The 22,272-nt window shown below is 40.4% G+C and overlaps 1 protein-coding gene across 4 annotated transcripts in view; it reads left to right on the plus strand.

The window, feature by feature from the left end:
- The first annotated feature begins 4,402 nt into the window (after window positions 1-4,402).
- sh3pxd2aa (SH3 and PX domains 2Aa) overlaps window positions 4,403-22,272 on the plus strand; it is a 183,808-nt gene continuing 165,938 nt past the window's right edge. For all 4 annotated transcript variants that reach the window (XM_057842412.1, XM_057842413.1, XM_057842414.1 and 1 more), the window contains exon 1: window positions 4,403-5,191. In XM_057842412.1, coding sequence (XP_057698395.1) covers window positions 5,039-5,191 — 153 coding nt within the window. In that variant the 5' untranslated portion in view covers window positions 4,403-5,038. The remainder of the gene's footprint in view (window positions 5,192-22,272) is intronic.

The following is a 22,272-nucleotide window of genomic DNA, read 5'->3' on the forward strand; positions in this document are numbered from 1 at the left end:
ATTCTATTTATCATCATCGGTCATTTAGGACAACATTGGATCATTCAGAGATCCTCACTGAACTTCTGGAGTGAGTTTGCTGCACTGAAAGTAAAGGGGCCGAATAATATTGCACGCCCCACTTTTCAGTTTTTTATTTGTTAAAAAAGTTTGAATTGTCCAATAAATGTTGTTCCACTTCACAATTGTGTCCCACTTGTTGTTGATTCTTGACAAAAAAATTAAATTTCATATCTTTATGTTTGAAGCCTGAAATGTGGCGAAAGGTTGCAAGATTCAAGGGGGCCGAATACTTTTGCAAGGCACTGTATGTATGTATATATGTAGTGTTTTACCTGAAGGAAGGCTCCATTTTTATTTAGTTATGTTATACCCTGACTAAGAAGTTTTTTCAGATATATTAAATTAATTTATTCAGACAGACAATGTTGAGTGCTCTTAAGACAAATCTTTAAGAATTTTTTTTTACATTCAAGGATATATAAGAGATTACTGACAAGTTTCGATTTATTGTGTATGTTAATATAATTTAAGCTATGTTCAAATATTGCAATTTGATTTTCCCAATAAAATCCAGACATTTATTCTGAAAGTTTTTAAAATGTTTCTTTGGTAGTTTTTGAAAACAAAGGTTTGACTCTAATTAGTATTAATCTATACAAATTTATGTTTGCATTAAATCATTTAGCCTATCAATAAATTAGGTTCATATTTGTGAGCAATCTAGCCCTGACGCCTGTTCACCCAATCTGTTTTGTCTGATTAATGTCCCATCCCCAGCAAAAAGTGTACATGCATGCTATTATATCGTCCCTACCAATGAAGAGACCAAGCCTACCCCCTTGTTCACAGGTAATTTTACCACTGCAAATTAGCATTTTAATAGTAAATCGTCATTGGCTGTTCCATACATTTTTTAAGCCGTTTAATTTTGAAAGTGGAATTGAGTTGGAAAAAGTCCAAAATACATTAAAATCTAGTTGTATTGCAGACAGTGATGCTTGTATGACAACCCCTAATGTTTTTTCCCCATGTTTTTCAATTATTATAACAAGTTTTCGATTTTTTTTTTTAATAAAAAAAAATTAAACATACAAAACAGATACAAAACTGATACAAAGAAACACAAAAACATACATGAAAGAAAAATAAATAAATAAATGAGGCACTTTGTACATACTGTACTACTCGTGAGTCGTGGCAGAATTCTTTAAAGTGATCCTCTAACTTAAATACATGTAGGCTCTAATAAACCACAATTGTTCTCTAGTACTAAAATATGTTGTTAGAAACACATAAAATGTTAAATCAATGGCATTATTTTATAATATTTAGTCCATATTTTGACCGTTAGTTGGCGCCATGGTTTGCGGGCTCACAGTGATGACGTAATTGGGATCTTTCCAAATGTGTAGCGTGTTCAACAATTGCTTATTGCTGCCTAAACTCGCAAAGTAAAATGCCACAATGTGCTGCTTTTGGATGCAATTACCAGTCAAATGGAAACAAGGGGAGTGAAATGAGTGGTCAAGGTGGAATTATTATTTTTAGTGAATAAATGTTCATAAGTGGAAGCTTCTCCCCCTTTTTGGTCCCTGTATGCATGTATCCTACCCACCACGCGTTACAACTGGCGCCTGAACATTTTTCCAGGGGCACAACCAAGCTTTTCACCAGTTAACCACATCAAAAAGTGAATTCCAAAATGATTTTCCTCAGGATAATTTTTGTTATAAGTATGGAGAACATTTCTAATATGCTTTTTCGTACAGTACAGTACATTTTTTATCTGGAATATCAATTCCTGCAATTGTGAGCGACAGCATTTGAACCTTATTTTTCTGATGTGTAAGATAGCATTTTCAAATACACTTTGAGGAATTGCTTTCACAACAGAATTGTATTCTTTAAACATTAGGGGAAAACGATTTCTCTTCCATAAAGGTTTGATATGTATAAACAATACATTTAATATCCGATCCCTAATGTGTTGTATATAGCCATAAGCGGAGTTTCAGGGGGGCCAGCCCCCCCGGTGGCCTAAAAGTGTCATTGCATATAATTGACTTTCCTATTTATATAAAAGTTGTAAAGCAAGAAAACAAACAACAAAAATGAATGAAATGAACAAAAAAAACAATTTTACTATTTTTATAATGGGTCAAAATTATTTCTCGAACAGATCATGGGACTAGTACCTTAGACGGTCATTTGCTTTGCATATTATCCCCCTCGCCCCCCAAATAAAAAATAGGGGAGGGCAATTTTATTTTTCAAATGATTTTTTTCTTTGATTGAAAATATATATTAAAAATAATAATAATATAAAAATATATGTTTTTGTATGAAGCAACTTATTTTTTGATTGAATAATAAATAAAGACACAAATGTCCTAGCCAAAATGATGCCCAAACACAAAACAACATTACTTCAATCAAAAAAGTTGCTTCAGTTAAAAAAAATGACTTCAGTCCCCAAAAAATTCAAATAAAAATAGCTTTCAAATGCATTTTTTTTGTTTCAAATTTATTTTTGCATTCAAACACATATTTTTTATTGACGAGACTTTTTTTCATAGAAAATATATATTCTGATTGAAGCAACTTTTTTTTTTTGATCAAAGCAACCTTTTTTTTTTTTATCGAATAATGAAGACACAAATATACCTCCATATGGTTCCGCCCAGGGGATACAATTTTTGACTGAGGTAACTACATTGGCACGACACCGGCGGGCGTACCATATTCAATGGATGATGATCTTGGCGAAACGTATAGCTGTCCTGCCAGCAGCCTGATTTAGAATTCCCCTCAAGAACGATGGGAAACAAAATTAGGCTTATTTTCAACTTATTATTATAAACATTATTGTAAGTTAGTTTTATTGCTAACACTGTGTACTTCTTTAGGTACTCTAAAGAAGCTACTAACCTAATCATCTGAATCAACAAATTCACTCAAAACATCTGCGAAAGAATTCTGAGGCTTTTAAAAACTCCCAGCCTGGTTCATTACGCCAAACCGCTATCATGGGCAAGACTGTCGACCTGACTGCTGTCCAAAAGGCCATCATTTACACCCTCAAGCAAGAGGCTAAGACACAGAAAGAAATTTCTGAGCAGGAAACGCTGTACAACCAGAAGAGGTGACCGCACCCGGAGAAAGATTGTGGAGAAGGGCCGATTCCAGATATTGGGGGACCTGCAGAAACAGTGGACTGAGTCTGGAGTACAAACATCCAGAGCCACCGTGCACAGCCGTGTGCTGGAAATAGGCTTCAGGTGCCGCATTCCCCAGCTCAAGCCACTTATGAACCTGAAACAGTGGCAGAAGCGCCTGACCTGCGCTACAGAGAAGCAGCACAGGACTGTTGCTCAGTGGTCCAAAAGTACTTTTTTCAGATGAAAGCAAATTTTGCATGTCATTCGGAAATCAAGGTGCCAGAGTTTGAAGGAAGCCTGGGGTGAAGGAAATGCCAAAATACCTGAAGTCCAGTGTCAAGTTCCCAGTCAGTGATGGTCTGGGGTGCCATGTCAGCTGCTGGTTTTGGTCTACTGTGTTTTATCAAGGGCAGGGTCAATGCAGCGAGCTATCAGGAGATTTTGCAGCACTTCATGCTTCCATCTGCTGAAAAGCTTTATAGAGATGGATTTCATTTTCCAGCACGACCTGGCACCTGCTCACAGTGCCAAACCCACTGGTAAATGGTTTACTGACCATGGCATTACTGTGCTCAATTGGCCTGCCAACTCTCCTGACCTGAACCCCATAGAGAATCTGGGGGATATTTAGAAGAGGAAGTTGAGAGACACCACACCCAACACTGTGGAGGATCTTAATGTCGCGATCGAAGCATCCTGGGCCTCCGCAACACCTCAGCAGTGCCATAGGCTGATTGCCTCCATCCCACGCCACATTGAAGCAGTCATTTCTGCAAAAGGATTCCCGACCAAGTATTGAGTGCAAAGCTGATATAATTAATTGAAGGTTTACTTTTTTTTTTTTTTTTTATTAAAAAACACTTTTTTGTATTGGTCGGATAAATTATGCTATTTTTTCTGAGATAGGGATTTTGGTTTTTTCATGACTTTTCTTGCCAAAATCATCAATATTAAAACAATAAAAGGTTTGAACTACTTCAGTTGTGTGTAATGAATCTAAAATATATGAAAGTCTAATGTATATCAGTACATTACAGAAAATAATGAACTTTATAACAATATGCTATTTTTTTTAGAAGGACTTGCATAGCTATTTATTTATTACGTCAAACGCTCACATGTGCATGCATAGTGAAGTACACAGGGGGCAGCATTCACTCACTGGGTGCTTTGACGTAAGAATGCTCTCATCCGATTGGTCACCAGTCTAACATCTGTAGCCACACTCGCAGCTGCTCGTCTCCGGCCAGAAAGCAGCTCATGACTCAGTGCCTGCAGTGTTCACCCGAACCGATCCGACGCTGCCTTGGAAACAACTCAATGAATCGGTACCCGTGTTTGTAGATTTCCCTTGTCTTCTTCACTAATCTACCACTAAGCCTGGAAAAAAAAGTTATTTTAGACACGAGTCGGTTCTTGCATGACTACGCTGTCAGATGGTTTCTTTTCACGAGTATTTTGTTCCAAGAAGCCCCGTGGACGTTAACGTAGCACGTCCCACGCGCTCTCTAAAATCTTTGCGGCAACTGGAATACAAGAGGCGTCTGGCGCTGGATTGAACATTGAGCAGCTACCTTCAATCCAAGCAGACTGTCGTCCAGGTATGCAGAGTATCTCGTGGCCACGGAGACAGACACAAAGGGACTCTCTTCACTTCCTCCCGAATCTTAGGTGATTGCCGTGGCCATCCATTGTGGGCATCAGGCGAGTCGATATTCTCCTGGCGGCATATGTCTCTGAGAGTTGGCGCACAGCGTTGTTTTAAACGGACTGTTAATAAGTTTCCAATCGGTGCTTCGGTGGAGGCAGATAAAACTGCCAAACTGGCCGACAGCGAGCTGACGTCCTTCTCTGAGCTGTCTGGAAATCGGCGATGAATGCGGGGATTTATTCAGCGTGATTCGAGCTGCAGCAGCTGCCTGCCAGTCGCGTTTATGTATAGCCTTTGCAGGGTCAAGATGCAGGTTCGGACAGTGCTGGACGTCAAAGTGGTGGACGTGGAGAAAAGGCGCAGTCCGTCGAAACATTACGTGAGTTGCCTCGCTCATCTTTGTTTATGCCACTTAATGCCTACCTTCTGCAGCAGCATCCTAACTACTAGCCGTTTTTGTGCCTAAATGAATGTAGTCGCCTGTGAAAACCATAGACGAAAACCGTCCTCTCGCCAAACATAAGGGTCCTAGAGCTGTCATAACAATGTCCGATCAGATGGTAGCACATTGCAATGACATGCTAAGAATTAGAATAATGGTGCTAAAATAGCTTGAGTTATTTACACAATCATGCTCGCAGTCAATATTGATGCATTCGTCTGTCTGATTTTCATTTAGCTCATTTTGGAAGTGCTCGTCAAATGCTGAATTGCAAAGCAAACCTTTCCCTAACCACATTTTAAATTCAAGCCATTTTTTCCCTAATGGAGTTTATTCCCATCAAGGGCCTATATGGTAATTTGGGGGACCATGACGAACTCATTCGTGGAGCCCTCAACAAATTGCAAATATGTCAAATGTTTGTCTTCAACTTAAAAGTGTTAATTAAAAAAAAAAAAAATTATTGACCTAGATACAGTCCTTCTTGAGGTGGATTTTTTTCCCTTTTATTTTTGGTTATTGTTTCAACAACTTAAATACTCTGATTTTTGTAATGAGAAAAATCACTCACATCACTCTCCCCTCCATCTTTACTGGTACCTACTTGGCTGACACTGACCACGGTGCTATTTGCCTCTGGCAAGACTGTCTAGCTCTTGTTGTTGTCGGTTAGTCACATTTGTTGTCACCGTAAAAGGGTTGAAAGGTTCTTTGTAAGTTTGGATAAAAAGTTCTTACCTTCATCTTATTTGCTCCACTGGATAAGTCTGCTTTCTTCTCCTCACAAAACCCCAACAAGTATGTTTTCTTTTATCAGCACATGGACAGTGAGAAAATTGAATACATAGTCCAGGTAGTTGGGGGGCACTCAAAATGGTCGTTGTAGGTTAAGTGCATTGATGTGATTTTAAGAAGGTAAATTAAACCTAAAATGAAAATAACTGATTTAAAGGTGAACCAAACCAATTATGTCAGAACTGTTATGCATACTGGTACAGTGGTAACTCAACATACGGTCCTTTCGACATCCGACGTAAAATTTGAGTCATCATTTTTCTCGACATATAGTGGTATGAAAAAATATTTGAACCTTTTGAAATTTCTCACATTTCTGCATAAAATCTTCAAATGTAATCTGATCTTTGTCAAAATCACACAGATGAAAAAACAGTGTTTGCTTTAACTAAAACCACCCAAACATTTATAGGATTCATTTTTTAAAAATTAGAATAGGATGCAAACAATGACAGAAGGGGGGAAAAATAAGTAAGTGAACCATCACATTTAATATCTCGCTCTCCCTATGTTGGCAATAACTTCAACCAGATGCTTCCTGTAGCTGAAGATCAGTCTGGCACATCGATCAGGACTAATCTTGGCCCATTCTCTACAAAACTGCTGTAGTTCAGTTAGATTCCTTGGATCCCTGGCATGAATCGCTGTCTTTAGGTCATGCCACAGCTTTTAAATGGGGTTCAAGTCTGGACTTTGACTTGGCCATTCCAGAACGTGTATTTTGTTCTTCTAAAGCCATTCTGAAGTTGATTTACTTCTGTGTTTTGGATCATTGTCCTGTTGCAGCATCCATCCTCTTTTTTTGAGTCTGTCTGACACACGGCCTCAGGTTTTCCTGCAAAACATCCTGATAAAGTTTTGAATTCATTCTTCTATTAATGATTGCAAATTGTCCAGGCTCTGAGACAGTAAACAGCCCCAAATCATGATGCACCCTCCACCATGCTTCACGGTGGGGATGAGGTGTTGATGTTGGTGAGCTGTTCCATTTTTTCCTCCACAGATGACGTTGTGTGTTACTCTTAAACAATTCAACTTTGGTGTCATCATTCCACAAAATATTTTACTACTTATATTTTACTTGTATTTAATATTTTACTTGCTACTTTCCACCGTTGCCGACGTCACCAACAACAGAACATTGAAAGTGAAAGTAAAAACTCTAACACAACTCTCACACTTTAGTCAGTCTGTTCAGGAACAGCATGCAAAACACAACTGCCACATTAGAACCCGATTCGTTAGATTATTATCATTATATGTGTATTTATAGTTTATTTGTTTTGTTATGTGTAATTGCCATTTTTAACTGTACTTGCAGTATTTATTAAGGGTTCAGTGTAGGTTTTCGAGCTGTGGAACAAACTCATCGAATTATAATTTATTCTTATGGGAAAATCCCGCTTGACATACGACCGTTTCGATTTACAACCCACAGGCATGAAAATCTCTCACCTTTCGGCGAAATTCGCCGTTTTGAAGTAAAAAATGGCGACCTACGTGAATTGCATAGATCTGAGGAGAAATTCTTTTTGGGAGGAGGAGGGGGGGTCGGGAGGTTTTATTTAACTAGAAACTGCAATTTCGGGAGAAATTACACACCTTGGTCTTTCCTCTGTGGAGATACAGATCTTAGCCCCACTCAGGTCTATCAATAGAATGGACCATAATGCCAGTCAATGGCACTAAACAAAGTAAAAGCCATGAGAAAAGATTGGGAGAATTGGACGTCCATGTCCGTCAATGGCAGCACCCTCCATAAGCGTCAATGCAATCGGGGACATTTGGGGGACACGTCCTAATGATATGTAGTCATTTTTTGTTGATTTGGGGGGGAAAAAAAATTCCCATTGAAAATGAATGGGAAAAATTTTGGACGTCCATGGACGTCAATGGTATCAACTTACATAAGTGTCAATGGAATCCAAGTACATTGGCATCAATAGAATGAACAAACATGAAGAAATGCCATTGGAAATGAATGGGAAGTTTGGACGTCCATGAACGTCAATGGCATCACCCTCCATAAGCAGCAATGCAATCGGGGACATTTGGGGGACACGTCCTATTGATATCTAGTCATTTTCTGTTGATTTGGGGAAAAAAAAAAAATTCCCATTGAAAATGAATGGGAAAAATTTTGGACGTCCATGGACGTCAATGGTATCAACTTACATAAGCGTCAATAGAATCCAAGTACATTTGCATCAATAGAATGAAAAAACATAATTAAAAAGCATTAGAAATGAATGGGAAATTTGGACGTACATGGCCGTCAATGGCGGCGCCCTTCATAAGCGTCAATGGAATTGGACTAGTTTGGGGGACACGTCCTTTTGATATCAGGTCGTTTTTTTGTTGATTTGGGGGGAAAAAAAATTCCCATTGAAAATGAATGGGAAAAATTTTGGACGTCCATTGACGTCAATGGTATCAACTTACAATGGAATCCAAGTACATTGGCATCAATAGAATGAAAAAACATAATTAAAAATAAATGGGAAATTTGGACGTCCATGGACGTCAATGGCATCACCCTCCATAAGTGTAAATGGAATTGGGGAAGTTTGGGGGACACGTCCTATTGATATCTAGTCATTTTCTTTTGATTTTTGGAAAAAAAAAAAATTCCAATTGAAAATGACTTTGATGCGGGAGGTCGTAGGATCGAACCTCTGTCAATACCAAGTTAGCTTTTGTCAATGCCTGTATCACATACATGATAACTTTATATACATATCACACAACACTGCATTTAGCAGATGGATAGCTCAGTGTTAATATCGCTGACCTTGGTACGAGAGGATGGTGGTTCGATCCCCGGTCAGTTTCCTACTTTATGCGTATACCTCAGAGTGGATTGGACGTCGCCGACGTCAAAAGAGCGGATGACGCCAACGTCCATCGAGAGGACGGCGCCGACGATCAACGAACGGATGGTGACGACGTCCAACGAGCAAACGGCGGCGACGTCAAAAGTTAGCGCGAGAGGCTGACGTCACCGACGTCAAAAGAGCAGATGATGCCGACATCCCACGTGGGACAGTGACAACGTTCAACAAGCAAACGTCAAAAGTGCAGAATGCGATGTCCAAGACGTCAAAAGAGCAGATGACGCCGACGTCCCCGACGATCAACAAACGGATGGTGACGACGTCCAACGAGCAAACGGCGCCGACGTCAAAAGTTAGCGTGAGAGGCCGACGTCAAAAGAGCAGATGACGCCGACATCCCATGTGGGACAGTGACAACGTTCAACAAGCAAAAGTCAAAAGTGCAGAATACGATGTCCAACGAGCGGACGTCACCGACGTCCAAGACCTCAAAAGAGCAGATGACGCCGACGTCCATCGAGCGCACGGTGCCGACATCTCACGTGGAACAGTGACGACGTTCAACAAGCAAACGTCAAAAGTGCAGAATGCGCCGTCTAACGAGCGGACGTCACCGACGTCCAAAGTGCAGAATGCGCCGTCCAACGAGCGGACATCACCGACTTCCAAACTGCTGACGGCGCCGACGTCCAACGAGCGGACGTCACCGACGTCCAAAGTGCTGACGCTGCCGACGTCCAACGTGGGACAATGACGACGTTCAACAAGCAAACGTCAAAAGTGCAGAATGCGCCATCTTACGTCCAACGAGCGGATGGTGACGATGTCAAAAGAGTGGACGACGCCGACGTCCAAGACGTCAAAAGAGCAGATGACGCCGACGTCCATCGAGAGGACGGTGCCGACATCTCACGTGGAACAGTGACGACGTTCAACAAGCAAACGTCAAAAGTGCAGAATGCGCCGTCCAACGAGCGGACGTCACCGACGTCCAAAGTGCTGACGCTGCCGACGTCCATCGAGCGGACGGTGCCGACGTCCAACGTGGGACAATGACGACGTTCAACAAGCAAACGTCAAAAGTGCAGAATGCGCCGTCTTACGTCCAACGAGCGGATGGTGACGATGTCAAAAGAGTGGACGACGCCGACGTCCAAAGTTTGGCGACGTCCAACGAGCGGACGTCACCGACGTCCTAATTGCTGTCGCTGCCGACGTCCAAAGTGCTGACGCTGCCGACATCCAACATAAAGACGGCGCCGACTTCCAACGAGCGGACGGCGCCGACGTCCAATGAGCGGACGGTGATGACGTCCAACTAGCAAACGTCGCCGACGTCCAACATGCGGATGACGCCGACGTCCAGTCGACGAAGTCCAACGTGCGGATGACGCCGACGTCCCATAAATTCCCATTGAAAATGAATGGGAAAAATTTTGGACGTCCATGGACGTCAATGGTATCAACTTACATAGGCGTCAATGGAATCCAAGTACATTGGCATCAATAAAATGAAAAAACATAATTAAATGCCATTAGAAATGAATGGGAAATTTGGACGTCCATGGACGTCAATGGTATCAACTTAAATAAGCGTCAATGGATACCAAGTACATTGGCATCAATAGAATGAACAAACATGAAGAAATGCCATTGGAAATGAATGGGAAGTTTGGACGTCCGTGGACGTCAATGGCATCACCCTCCATAAGAGGCAATGCAATCGGGGACATTTGGGGGACACGTCCTATTGATATCTAGTCATTTTCTGTTGATTTGGGGAAAAAAAAAAAATTCCCATTGAAAATGAATGGGAAAAATTTTGGACGTCCATGGACGTCAATGGTATCAACTTACATAAGCGTCAATGGAATCCAAATACATTGGCATCAATAGAATGAACAAACATGAAGAAACGCCATTGGAAATTAATGGGAAGTTTGGACGTCCGTGGACGCCAATGGCATCACCCTCCATAAGCAGCAATGCAATCGGGGACATTTGGGGGACACGTCCTATTGATATCTAGTCATTTTCTGTTGATTTGGGGAAAAAAAAAATTTCCCATTGAAAATGAATGGGAAAAATTTTGGACGTCCATGGACGTCAATGGCAGCACCCTTCATAAGCGTCAATGGAGTTGGGGACGTTTGGGGTATACGTCCTATTGATATCTGGTCATTTTCTGTTGATTTGGAGAAATTTAGTTTTTTCCCCATTGAAAATGAATGGGAAAAATTTTGGACGTCCATGGAAGTCAATGGCGGCACCCTTCATAAGCGTCAATGGAATTGGGGAAGTTTGGGGGACACGTCCTATTGATATCTGGTCATTTTCTGTTGATTTGGGGAAATTTAGTTTTTTCCCCATTGAAAATGAATGGGAAAAATTTTGGACGTCCATGGCCGTCAATGGCATCGACATCCATATAGTCAATTGAATCCAAGTACATTGGCATCAGTAGATTCGACATGCATGGCCGTCAATGGCATCAATGCAATGTAAATTCCATTGGAAATCCCATTGGAAGTGAATGGGACTTTTCCCATTCGAAATGAATGGGATAGTTTTTGGCAAATTTCCGAGGAAGCGTAATTTTTTTCCAAATTCTGTATACAACTTTTATGCCCCTCACCGTCCCGGAATTTTTGATGCCCAAATTGTGTGATTTGGTCAAAAATTGTAGGACTAGATACATTTTGAAACTTTTTTTTTTTTCCGGAAAATTGCCGTTTACGGGCGAAGGGAAAATTTTTCGGGTCCGTTTGAAAAATTCGCATCGTTGCGCGAAAATTCCGGTCGTGCCGATATTTGAACGGTGCCGATCGGTCAAACGGTTCGGGCTGTGCAGCGTGCGTTTTTTTTTCATTCAAAATGAATAGGAAAGTTTTTGGCAAATTTCCGGGGAACCGTAAATTTTTGCCAAATTCTGTATACAACTTTTATGCCCCTCATCGTCCCGGAATTTTTGATACCCAAATTATGTGATTTGGTCAAAAATTGTAGGACTAGATACATTTTTTAACTTTTTTTTTTTTTCGGAAAATTGCCGTTTACGGGCGAACGGAAAATTTTTCGGGGGATTTTGAAAAAGTCCCTGCGTCGCGCGAAAAATCCGGTCGTGCCGATACTTCAACGGTGCCGATCGGTGGTATGGTTCGGGCTGCGCAGCGCGCCGAAAAAACGCGGAGAATAAGATGAAGATATAATAAATAATAATAATAATAAGGCGAATAAAGTTGCAGAATAACAATACCTTGTTCTTTCCATAGGAAAGACCAAGGTAATTATTATTATTGTAACGAATCGAGTTATAATGTGGCGAGGGTGTTAGCATGTGTTCCTGAATGCACCGCATGACGTAGAGGGGTGAGGGAGGTGCGGGAGAGCGAGGGACGTGCCTTCCGTGTTTACGTTTGTTCTGGCGGGGGAGATATGTGCGTTGGCTGCGGCAGATAGCAGTCGTGTTGTTCAATAAGTTTCCACAAATAAAGAATTTCAATCTGATAAAACGGTTGACTATTATCAACTTTACATTATTATTATCATCATGTGATTAACTTAGTACGTAAACTGAGCACTTAAGAAATCGGTTCTTTAAAAAATGTCACACTTGGACAGTCAGCAAATCCTTCTAGATGCTTCGCTGACGAGAACCAATCATCGGCCCAAGGTGCGTTCCATTATTCCAAACGTGCGCACTCCTTACTGTACATGGAGTGCTCGGAGAGCCTTTGGGTGGCATTGCATAGCTGCGAAAACAAAAAGCAGGCCTTATCCACACCGGGGCAGACCAGAGCGCAGCATACACATTTGCCTGTATTTGCCAGCAGATTAAATTTGGTGAGTAATGGTTTCAATCGTTTTCACATTTTGCGATATAAAAAAGTTACTGCCATTCGTTGCAGCTTGCGTTGAACACTGCCAGAGCTAGCCAAATCTCCCATGAAAAAAAATAGCTCCCGTTAAATTGGCGTCAAGCTTGTGCATTTAGCGGTAATATAAACGAAGAAACACTGTTGAGTCAAATTAAGCGGCATGCTCTCGGATGGAGGTGACGCCTCACATCGCTCCCGTCGTCCTCCGGAGACGCGTTATTTTCGGCTTGGATTTGAGCTGACGGCCGGTGTCGGCACAACACCGGCCCGACGAGTGGTGGGAATGAGTCCTGCTTCTTAAAGCTTTTCAGAAATACAGGGATCCCTCGTTTTTCGCGGTTAATGGGGACCAGAACCCGCCGCAATAAGTGAAAACCGCGAAGTAATCCCCCCCACCCCCCCACCCCCATTTTTTGGTGTGTGTTCAATGCATTTATTCAGATTTTACATTGGAAAAAAGATACATATATATGACATGTTTTTTCACCAAAGTATCATTTATAAATGGTTTTCAAGCACTTCAAAATGTAAGAATTATGATAAGTTTTAAACATGTTACTGTTATGTTTTATGTCATTGCTTTATTAATCATTAGGTGCTAGAGTTGTTAAGTATGGATAATAATGAAATAATAGTTTTAAGAAAACTGTGCTGTTGGTGGCTCAGTGACCATCTAATGTGTTTTTTTCTCAGATGAACAAGTTGAGGAAGGAAGTTTTGATGCAGAGGTTGAGGGAAGAAAATAGGCAGACTGACTGAGTCAAAGCCAGAAAGTGTTGATGACAGTTTTCATTTCTATTCACTGTAGGGCTGCAGCTATCGAATATTTTAGTAATCGAGTAATCGACTGAAAATTCTATCGATTAATCGAGTAATCGGATAAAACAAATATATTTTTAGGTGAAGAGCAATTATAGATATACATGAGAAAACAAGACATTTTATCATTTTCAGTCAATCAATGTCTTTATTTTTGATGTGTATTGTTGAAAACAGCCAACAATTGCATCTCAGATGTAACTAGAATAAAAAAAAAAAGACTAATTCACTATATATATATATATATATATATATATATATATATACACACACACCTAAAAATGCCTTTACGCTTGATAACACACATCGCTTAAAAGTTACGATTTTTTCCCACGTTTTTCAATTGAATTTTTATTTGTGTCAAGCCATTTTTAAGTTCTAGTAAAGTTTTAAGTTAGTCTAAACTGTAAGTCCTGATAGGATTTTGAATTTTTGCAGTGTTCAAAATAAATGTATGATACAGGCTGTATTGGAGCACATTAGGGACTAGTGCTACTTGGTGTTTTATCCAGCAATGACTACTGAGCTAAAATTGATAGTTAGCATTATTGAGTTTTTATTTGACACCCTCATCACTCCACAACGCTATGTTATGTTAAAGCCTGTATGTAAGACACGTTAGCCACGCATCGAAAGTGGTCTTAATTAATAGAAACCTAGCCCTCCGCAGGGCTAACGTTACGTGAGCTAGTAGTGACAGTAACGTTAATCTTATATATTAGCGCTTAGCGCTCTTTGTTAGCGCTTAGCGCTCTACTGCTTTAAGATGGCGGCTGTTTGCTAACGCTTCCCAGACGCGGCCTAGTCTGTCATTGTGCATCTAGTTCAACATACATGTGATCTCTATGAGACTCATCAGAGCTAACTGCAACTAACGTAGCATGTGCAGGCTAGTATTTTGCAACGTCGGAGTCGTTTGTAGCGGCTGTCTGCTGCAGTAAGTTTTTTTTTTTTTGCTTCTTCCTCTACGCACGTGACATCAGCGCGTTGTCCCGCATTAAAAGTAGTCCGAGCAAAACATGATGCTTAGAGCTGTCAAAATAAATGAATACTCGAGGTGAATAAAATTACTCGGATCAGTTTTTAAACTCGAGTTACTCGAGTTGCTCGAGTATTCGTTTCAGCTCTAATTCACTGTTGCCCCCTTCCAATTAAAGTATGTCACAGTCGCAGCCAATAATTATCTAAAGCTGGTTAAAATTGAAGTTATGTTGTTTTAAGGTGTATTAAATACTTGTTCATGTGCTCCTTTTGATCTACGAGCACCCGCCCCTCCACCGGTCTCTGCACGGCCCTGCTGAAACACAGTGTGGGTCGACAGAGCTCAATATTTTGTTGGGGTGTACAGTGTACTGGAACATATTTCCTCGACACCCTTCTCACCTTTTTAACCCCTGACCCATTTTCATGCCTGAACCCAGGTCCTGGAACAAATTAAATTCCTATGTATAGGTACCACTGTATTTCAAATGATATTTTCCCCTTAATGTACAAGTATTCATGCTTTAAAAAAAAAAAAAAAAAAAAAAGAGCGTTTGATCTTACTCATTTATGAAGACCATCGTGTTTGTATTTTCGTACTCTGGATTCTGGATGGTGACCGATCCCCAAGATTAAACCAGCCATGGTGCTAGTCTTCAAAACCAGAGTAAAGTGGTATCTCGACATACAATCGCTTCGACACACGATCTTTTCGACATCTGACGTAAAATTTGACTCGCCATTTATTTCTATACGAAACGCTCGAAATACAACGATTTATGACAGTGTTGTAATTTCATTGTTTTCCCGCAAGAAGGACGCAAGAAGAATTTTCTTGTGAGAAAAATCGACATGGGTTCCAAGAATGCTAAAGCAGGTGGTGCAAAAAGAAAAAAGTTGAGGCTAACCATTTAAATGAAGATGGAATGATGGAAAAATATGAGATTAGGGTGCTTGACAATACTCCTCCGACCTCCGTTTGCCAGTCTTTATAAGTTAAGGTAACAAATTTTATTGTGGTACCATGTCCAAGGAGATCGCCAGCTTCGTCAGGTTTTTAATCATTTATTTCAGAATTTGTGCAACACAACACACCAACTGCACTCTCTCTCACTCTGCCGTCAGTGTTCAGGTACACCGCGCAAAATACAACGCCACATTAGAACCAATTTGTTCCATTATTACAGCTAATATTATTATTATTATCATTATTATTATTACTAGTATTATATTCTGATTTTTATTCATCATGTATTTGTTTTCCTCTTTGTAATTGCTATTTGCAAATAGTAACAGCAGTATTTATTAAGGATTTAGTGTAGCTTTTCGGGCTGTGGAACGAATTAATGGAATTATAATGTATTCTCGTGGGAAAATCCTGCTCAACATACAACCATTTCGACTTACAAAGTCCTGGAACGAATGTACTTCGTATGTAGAGGTACCACTTTATAGATAAAAGCTGGATGTACAGTATTTACAGGGAATATTTTTGATGGTTTGCAAAAGAATAAGAAAATGAATATTAAACCACATATTAACGGCAGAGGTGGGTTAGATTAGCCAAAGATTTTACTGAAGAGTCGCGTTACTTCAAAATAAAATCACTCATGTAAAAGTAGTCATCCAAAAAAATCTACACAACTACAAGTAAAAAAAAAATATTTGCTGAAAAGAATACTCAAGTCATGAATACCTATGTGAGTAACCATTTACAATGTTTGATTTGATTTTTTTACACAAAAAAATAATTTAATTGATTTTATTACCACAATTATTTATATGAACTGTTATGCTTATACTTTGAAAAAGAAGACTATTACATAAACACTTAAAGCCAAAGAAATAAAAAAATAATCATTGAATTCCTTTGAGAGATGAAAAAAATACAGAAATGAAGCATCATTCGTCCAAAGAGCATGATTGCGCTCTAGTGGAGGAAACGTATTTCCTCTTATAAAACTAAAAGGATCATATCTCCGGTTTTCCATGGTTGGTCGGTGCCAAATAAAAACTGGTAAAGAGGATAAAATCTGTGCTTTCGAGTCATGTTGACAGCAACGCTCTATGTCAAATACTTAATTTTTTACTGTGCTTTAAAGACTCCATGTGATTGAACTGGACAGCGCGATCATAGAACATCAAGCTTGAGTTTGATTGGAATAATGCAGTCAACTGATCATTATTATGATGTCTAATTGGTGAAACAAAACAAAAAACAAACAAACGTAAAATCTAATAATGTATGTAGAATAAATAGGAAAAATGTAACGATTAATGTAGCCCAAACTAGCGGAGTAAGAGTAGTGTTTCTTCTCCCCAAATCTACTCAAGTAAAAGTAAAATGTATGACTAGTAAAACTACTCTTAGAAGTACTTTTCTCAAAAAGTTACTCAAATAAATGTAACGGAGTAAATGTAATGCGTTACCGCCCACCTCTGATTCACGGTGATAGACATGCTTTTCCCCCAGATTGGGTCCTGGGTTTTTCCTTGCCCTTTGGGCATTTAGATCAGACAATGTCATAAATTTTCTTTTTATATAGTTTACATGGAGATTTTGTACTTTTTACCTTTAAAACTTTGTCACTGACATTCAATTAGGATATTCACCTTAAGATCATCATAATCAAAGATGAACGATGTGTTACCATGGGTCCATATTCATATTATTTTATAATATGAATATGTCCATCATGAGGTCCATGTAACCGAATAGTGTTTTTTTTTTTTTTTTTTTTTTTTAAATATTCGCTGTTCTTGCGCTAATGTCGCATCTCAGCATTTAAACTCTGCTCAGCTGAACAAAGATGCTCAATAAATGCCTCTTACTCGCAAGGCTTGACTAATTGACATATTGATGTATATGTTTGTTTATTCGTGAATTGATTGGTCATTTCTGGAGCAGAATTTAGAGGAGGCATGCTTATTTTTTTTCTGTTGGTACCCCTACTGTCCAGCAGCATTTTTGAATAAACACATATAATCAACCACAAATAGAGTATTTCAAACTCTCCCGTTTCACAGTAAAATTAAGAGGCATTCATATATACCATTCTGAGTACTCAAGCATCTTAACAGGACAGAAAGAAGACGATAAGAAAGGAAGTTTGTGACCTCGGAGTTTATCAGAGGTTGGGGGTTTATGCCCCATTGAGCCTAATGCCCTTTGTTACCCTACATTAAGTTCCAGTTTTCTATATACAGTGCATCTGTTCATTTATTGGGTGCCATCTTGCTCTCCATGCAGCTTTCAAAGATCAAGGTGGTCACCGGGGGGGGGGGGGGAGCCCAGGAATTAGAATTAGTTCATGACTCCTGCTGGGAAAGGAGCGAGCTAGCTCCAGTCCTCTCTTGGGCTGCACAAGGACAGATAATTTTTTTGCCTTGTAATTCGGACAGTATTTTATACATTTCTGCACTACGTTTAAGGCGCATTTATAAACGCCACAGTCCTGCAAGGGACACCTGCATTTGCGCAGGCATAGTCTGTGCAAATGGAGCGTGTGACGTCATCGTCCGCGCGGGTCAGCTCTGAACCAGAAGCTGATAATTTTTCGGCGTTGTTCGATGTCTTCTCTGGAAATATTCAAGCGTAAATTTTACAAGCTCTTTCAGCTGTAAAAAGATGAGCAGGAAAGCTGTGTAACAGTCGCCTGAATTGTTTACAATGCCGTAATGCGTAACGGAACGCTCCGAGATGTCACTTCCTTCGTATTCGATTACTATACGGATAGCCTGGTGAACAAGGCGGTTTAGGTGCCGTTCAAGAAATTATGCACTCCTTTATCCAGTGTAGTGAAATTTCAGGACAAGAGGTACATTAGTGTAGCCGTATAGTCAAACTAGTTACACGTTTAAGGCCATTATCCATCCTTGTGTAGACGTAACCTAAGATCACAGTCTTCGGCCTTGGTATGTCATGCTGGGCATTGTTGTTAGTGGGTAGCCACCTGGCACAGCCCATTTCTTGGGTGAGCCCTTGTCGGCCTTTATTGTGCTACCACTTTCCGCCTAGGCTGGTCACCGACTGCTAGCTCAGGAGTTTAGCACGCGACTTCAGGAGTTTAGCACGCGACTTCTACCGGTGGTGGTACGTCTTTGCAACCCAACCGAGTTTGATCAGCCACTGATACAATGACACCGGTCAGCAATAAAACTGTTAGCCATTAATACTTTTGTTTATACCAGGGGTGACCACACCGGTCCTCAAGTGCCACTGTGGGTAAAGGTTTTTTCTTCTTTGGGCAAAGCTCGGGTTAGGGCGTCTTAGTCTGGGTGGGTGGCTGCAATGGAAGAGGTGCCTGGACTCCCTCCCCATCTGTACCTTGGTGGCCTCCTCTCGTTCTCTGCCCCGTCTTTGTCTCCTCTGTTGTGGGTTGTTGCTCTCCCAAGGTGGGGTTCGCTTCCATGCATCCCCTACTGGCTCTTGGGCCTTGCTTATGCACTCACCTTAGCCTATCACACTCCTATCTGACCTGTCTTCCCCTCTTCTTACACTGGGTAAGAGTACTCATATTGAGATGTATTCTATTACTCTTCCCTCTATTCTTTCTTTTTATCTGTCCCCCTGAAACCTTTTTCGGTCGAGCTGCAGTCTCAAAATAAACAAGACAATATAAACAACCACAATTGGAGTACACCAAACGTTGACCAAAGACGTTAGCCTTCAAAGATAATCAGATTCATCATTCTCTGTGTCAAAGCAGTTGAACAGGACAGGTAAAAAAAAACTTTATTTTATTTTTTTCCTAAAAAAACAAAAAACAAATCTTGCTTTGTCTAAGCGATCATGTTTTTTGATTGGGCCCTAGATAGTCTCAATTGTCTCGTTTTTAATTATCTTCACAAATAAACACATCACCTGCTATTCATGTGCTAAATTGTGAAGTTGACCTGCCTCTGCAAGTTAGACATTAACTGGTGAAATTAACTGACCTTTAGCAAAAGGACCACCCCCGCTTAATTACGGTTGCCAAGCTGACAAGCTTCGTCACTCCAACAGCGAAGCCATTGCAGACAGACGTACAGCAGAGTGTGTAAAGTCATTTATTTAGGAGCAATACCAGAAGAACTAACCTCCACATTTAGGCAAAAGGGTTTACAATAACCAGCGGAGGTTTATATTGAAAATATAGCGAGCTATTGAGGCAATAGCATACAGGTTCAACTGTTCAACACCTACAGCAACATTGCAGGTATACCAGAGTGTTTTATGCGATTTATTTTGGAGAAATACCCACAGTATCACAACATCTTCAAGATTGAGGCTAAAGGGTTCACAATATGCAGCGGAGGGTTATATTATAAATATTAAAAAATTGTAACACCTGTTCAACACTTTGGGTTGGAATGCTAAGGTGTCTGTTCACGAAATGTTACATAAAAAATAAAAACAAAATCAGTTCAATGTGCCTATATTAGAACACATGTTTTCGGGATGTCCCGATCCGGTCACGTAATCAAAAACCGGGCCGATTACACCATTTTTCAGAGGATCGTAATCTGATGAAAAGGATCTGGTTTTAATTCATAACAGTGGGGGCAAATAAGTATTTAGTCAACCACTAATTGTGCAAGTTCTCCCATTTGAAAATATTAGAGAGGCCTGTAATTGTCAACATGGGTAAACCTCAACCATGAGGGACAGAATGTGGAAGAAAACTCCCAGAAAATCCCATTGTTTTATTTTTAAAGAATTTATTTGCAAATCATGGTGGAAAATAAGTATTTGGTCAATACCAAAAGTTCATCTCAATACTTTGTTATGTACCCTTTGTTGGCAATAACGGATGCCAAAAGTTTTGTGTAAGTCTTCACAAGCTTTTCACACGCTTTTGCTGGTATTTTGGCCCATTCCTCCATGCATATCTCCTCTAGAGCAGTGTTATTTTGGGGCTGGCGTTGGGCAACACGGACTTTCAACTCCCTCCACAGATTTTCTGTGGGGTTGAGATGTGGAGACTGACTAGGCCACTCCAGTCCCTTGAAATGCTTCTTACGAAGCCACTCTTTTGTTGCCTTGGCTGTGTGTTTGAGATCATTGTCATGCTGAAAGACCCAGCCGCGTCTCATCTTCAATGCCCTTGCTGATGGAAGGAGATTTTCACTCAAAATCTCTCGATACATGGCCCCATTCATTCTTTCCTTTACACAGATCAGTCGTCCTGGTCCCTTTGCAGAAAAATAGCCCCAAAACATGATGTTTCCACCCCCATGCTTCACAGTGGGTATGGTATTCTTCGGATGCAATTCAGTATTCTTTCTCCTCCAAACACGAGAACCTGTGTTTTTACCAAACAGTTCTATTTTGTTTTCATCTGACCATAACACTTTCTCCCAGTCCTATTCTGGATCATCCAAATGCTCTCTAGCGAACCGCAGACGGGCCTGGACGTGTACTTTCTTCAGCAGGGGGGCACCTCTGGCAGTGCAGGATTTGAGTCCCTGGCGGCGCATTGTGTTACTGATAGTAGCCTTTGTTACTGTGGTCCCAGCTCTCTGTAGGTCATTCACTAGGTCCCCCCGTGTGGTTCTGGGATTTTTGCTCACCGTTCTTGTTATCGTTTTGACGCCACTGGGTGAGATCTTGTATGGAGCCCCAGATCGAGGGAGATTATCAGTGGTCATGTATGTCTTCCATTTTCTAATAATTGCTCCCACAGTTGATTTCTTTACACCAAGCATTTTACTTATTTCAGATTCAGTCTTCCCAGCCTGATGCAGGTCTACAATTTTGTCTCTGGTGTCCTTCGTCAGCTCTTTGGTCTTGGCCATAGTGGAGTTTGGAATGTGACTGACTGAAGTTTTGTACAGGTGTCTTTTATACCGATAATGAGTTAAAACAGGTGCCATTAATACAGTTAACGAGTGGGGCCTCGTTAGACCTCGTTAGAAGAAGTTAGACTTCTTTGACAACCTGAAATTTTGCTTGTTTGTAGGTGACCAAATACTTATTTTCCACTCTAATTTGGAAATAAATTCTTTAAAAATCAAACAATGTGATTTTCTGTTTTTTTTCCACATTCTGTCTCTCATGGTTGAGGTTTACCCATGTTAACAATTACAGGCCTCTCTAATCTTTTCTAGTAGGAGAACTTGCACAATTGGTGGTTGACTAAATACTTATTTGCCCCACTGTATTTATGTTTTTTTGCTTCCTGCTCGTACGGCGCCACAGCATCTCACCCTCCCTCCTGCTAAGCACTGTGGCCAAACTGTCCAGCTTGCGTTTGGTACTTAAAGTTAACGACTGACAGGTTTGTAACTTTGACCTTGCCAGAAAAACTTGGTAGCTTTACGATCAAAGGCACAAATGTGTCAGTTATTGGTAAACTTGCGTAAGTGTGCTGTGGCTACTCATTGTGTAAGTGAGAAGCTGTTCTCAGCAGCCTGAATGTCAAAGCGTAAGTGAATTCGATTGGACTCACTCAATGAAGCATTTAATAAAGGCAAGTATTTTTTTTTCTTCGTTATTCTTGTCAAAAAATAATTCACATTATGAAGGCTGCATGGTGGGACAGTAACATGTTTGGAACTTATGTAAAAAAAAAAATTTTCCGGTATCGGATCAGGACTCTGTATCGTCAGATTCTCAAAATTAGGTGACTCTGACTCTGGTACAAAAGTATGCGATTGGGACTTCCCCACTATGTATACTTAAAAAGAGGAACTGTCACTTAAATGTTGGCGCACTCATGGAAACGACAGT

This window comes from Corythoichthys intestinalis, chromosome 8 (assembly GCF_030265065.1).
Source record: "Corythoichthys intestinalis isolate RoL2023-P3 chromosome 8, ASM3026506v1, whole genome shotgun sequence".
NCBI lineage: Eukaryota > Metazoa > Chordata > Actinopteri > Syngnathiformes > Syngnathidae > Corythoichthys > Corythoichthys intestinalis.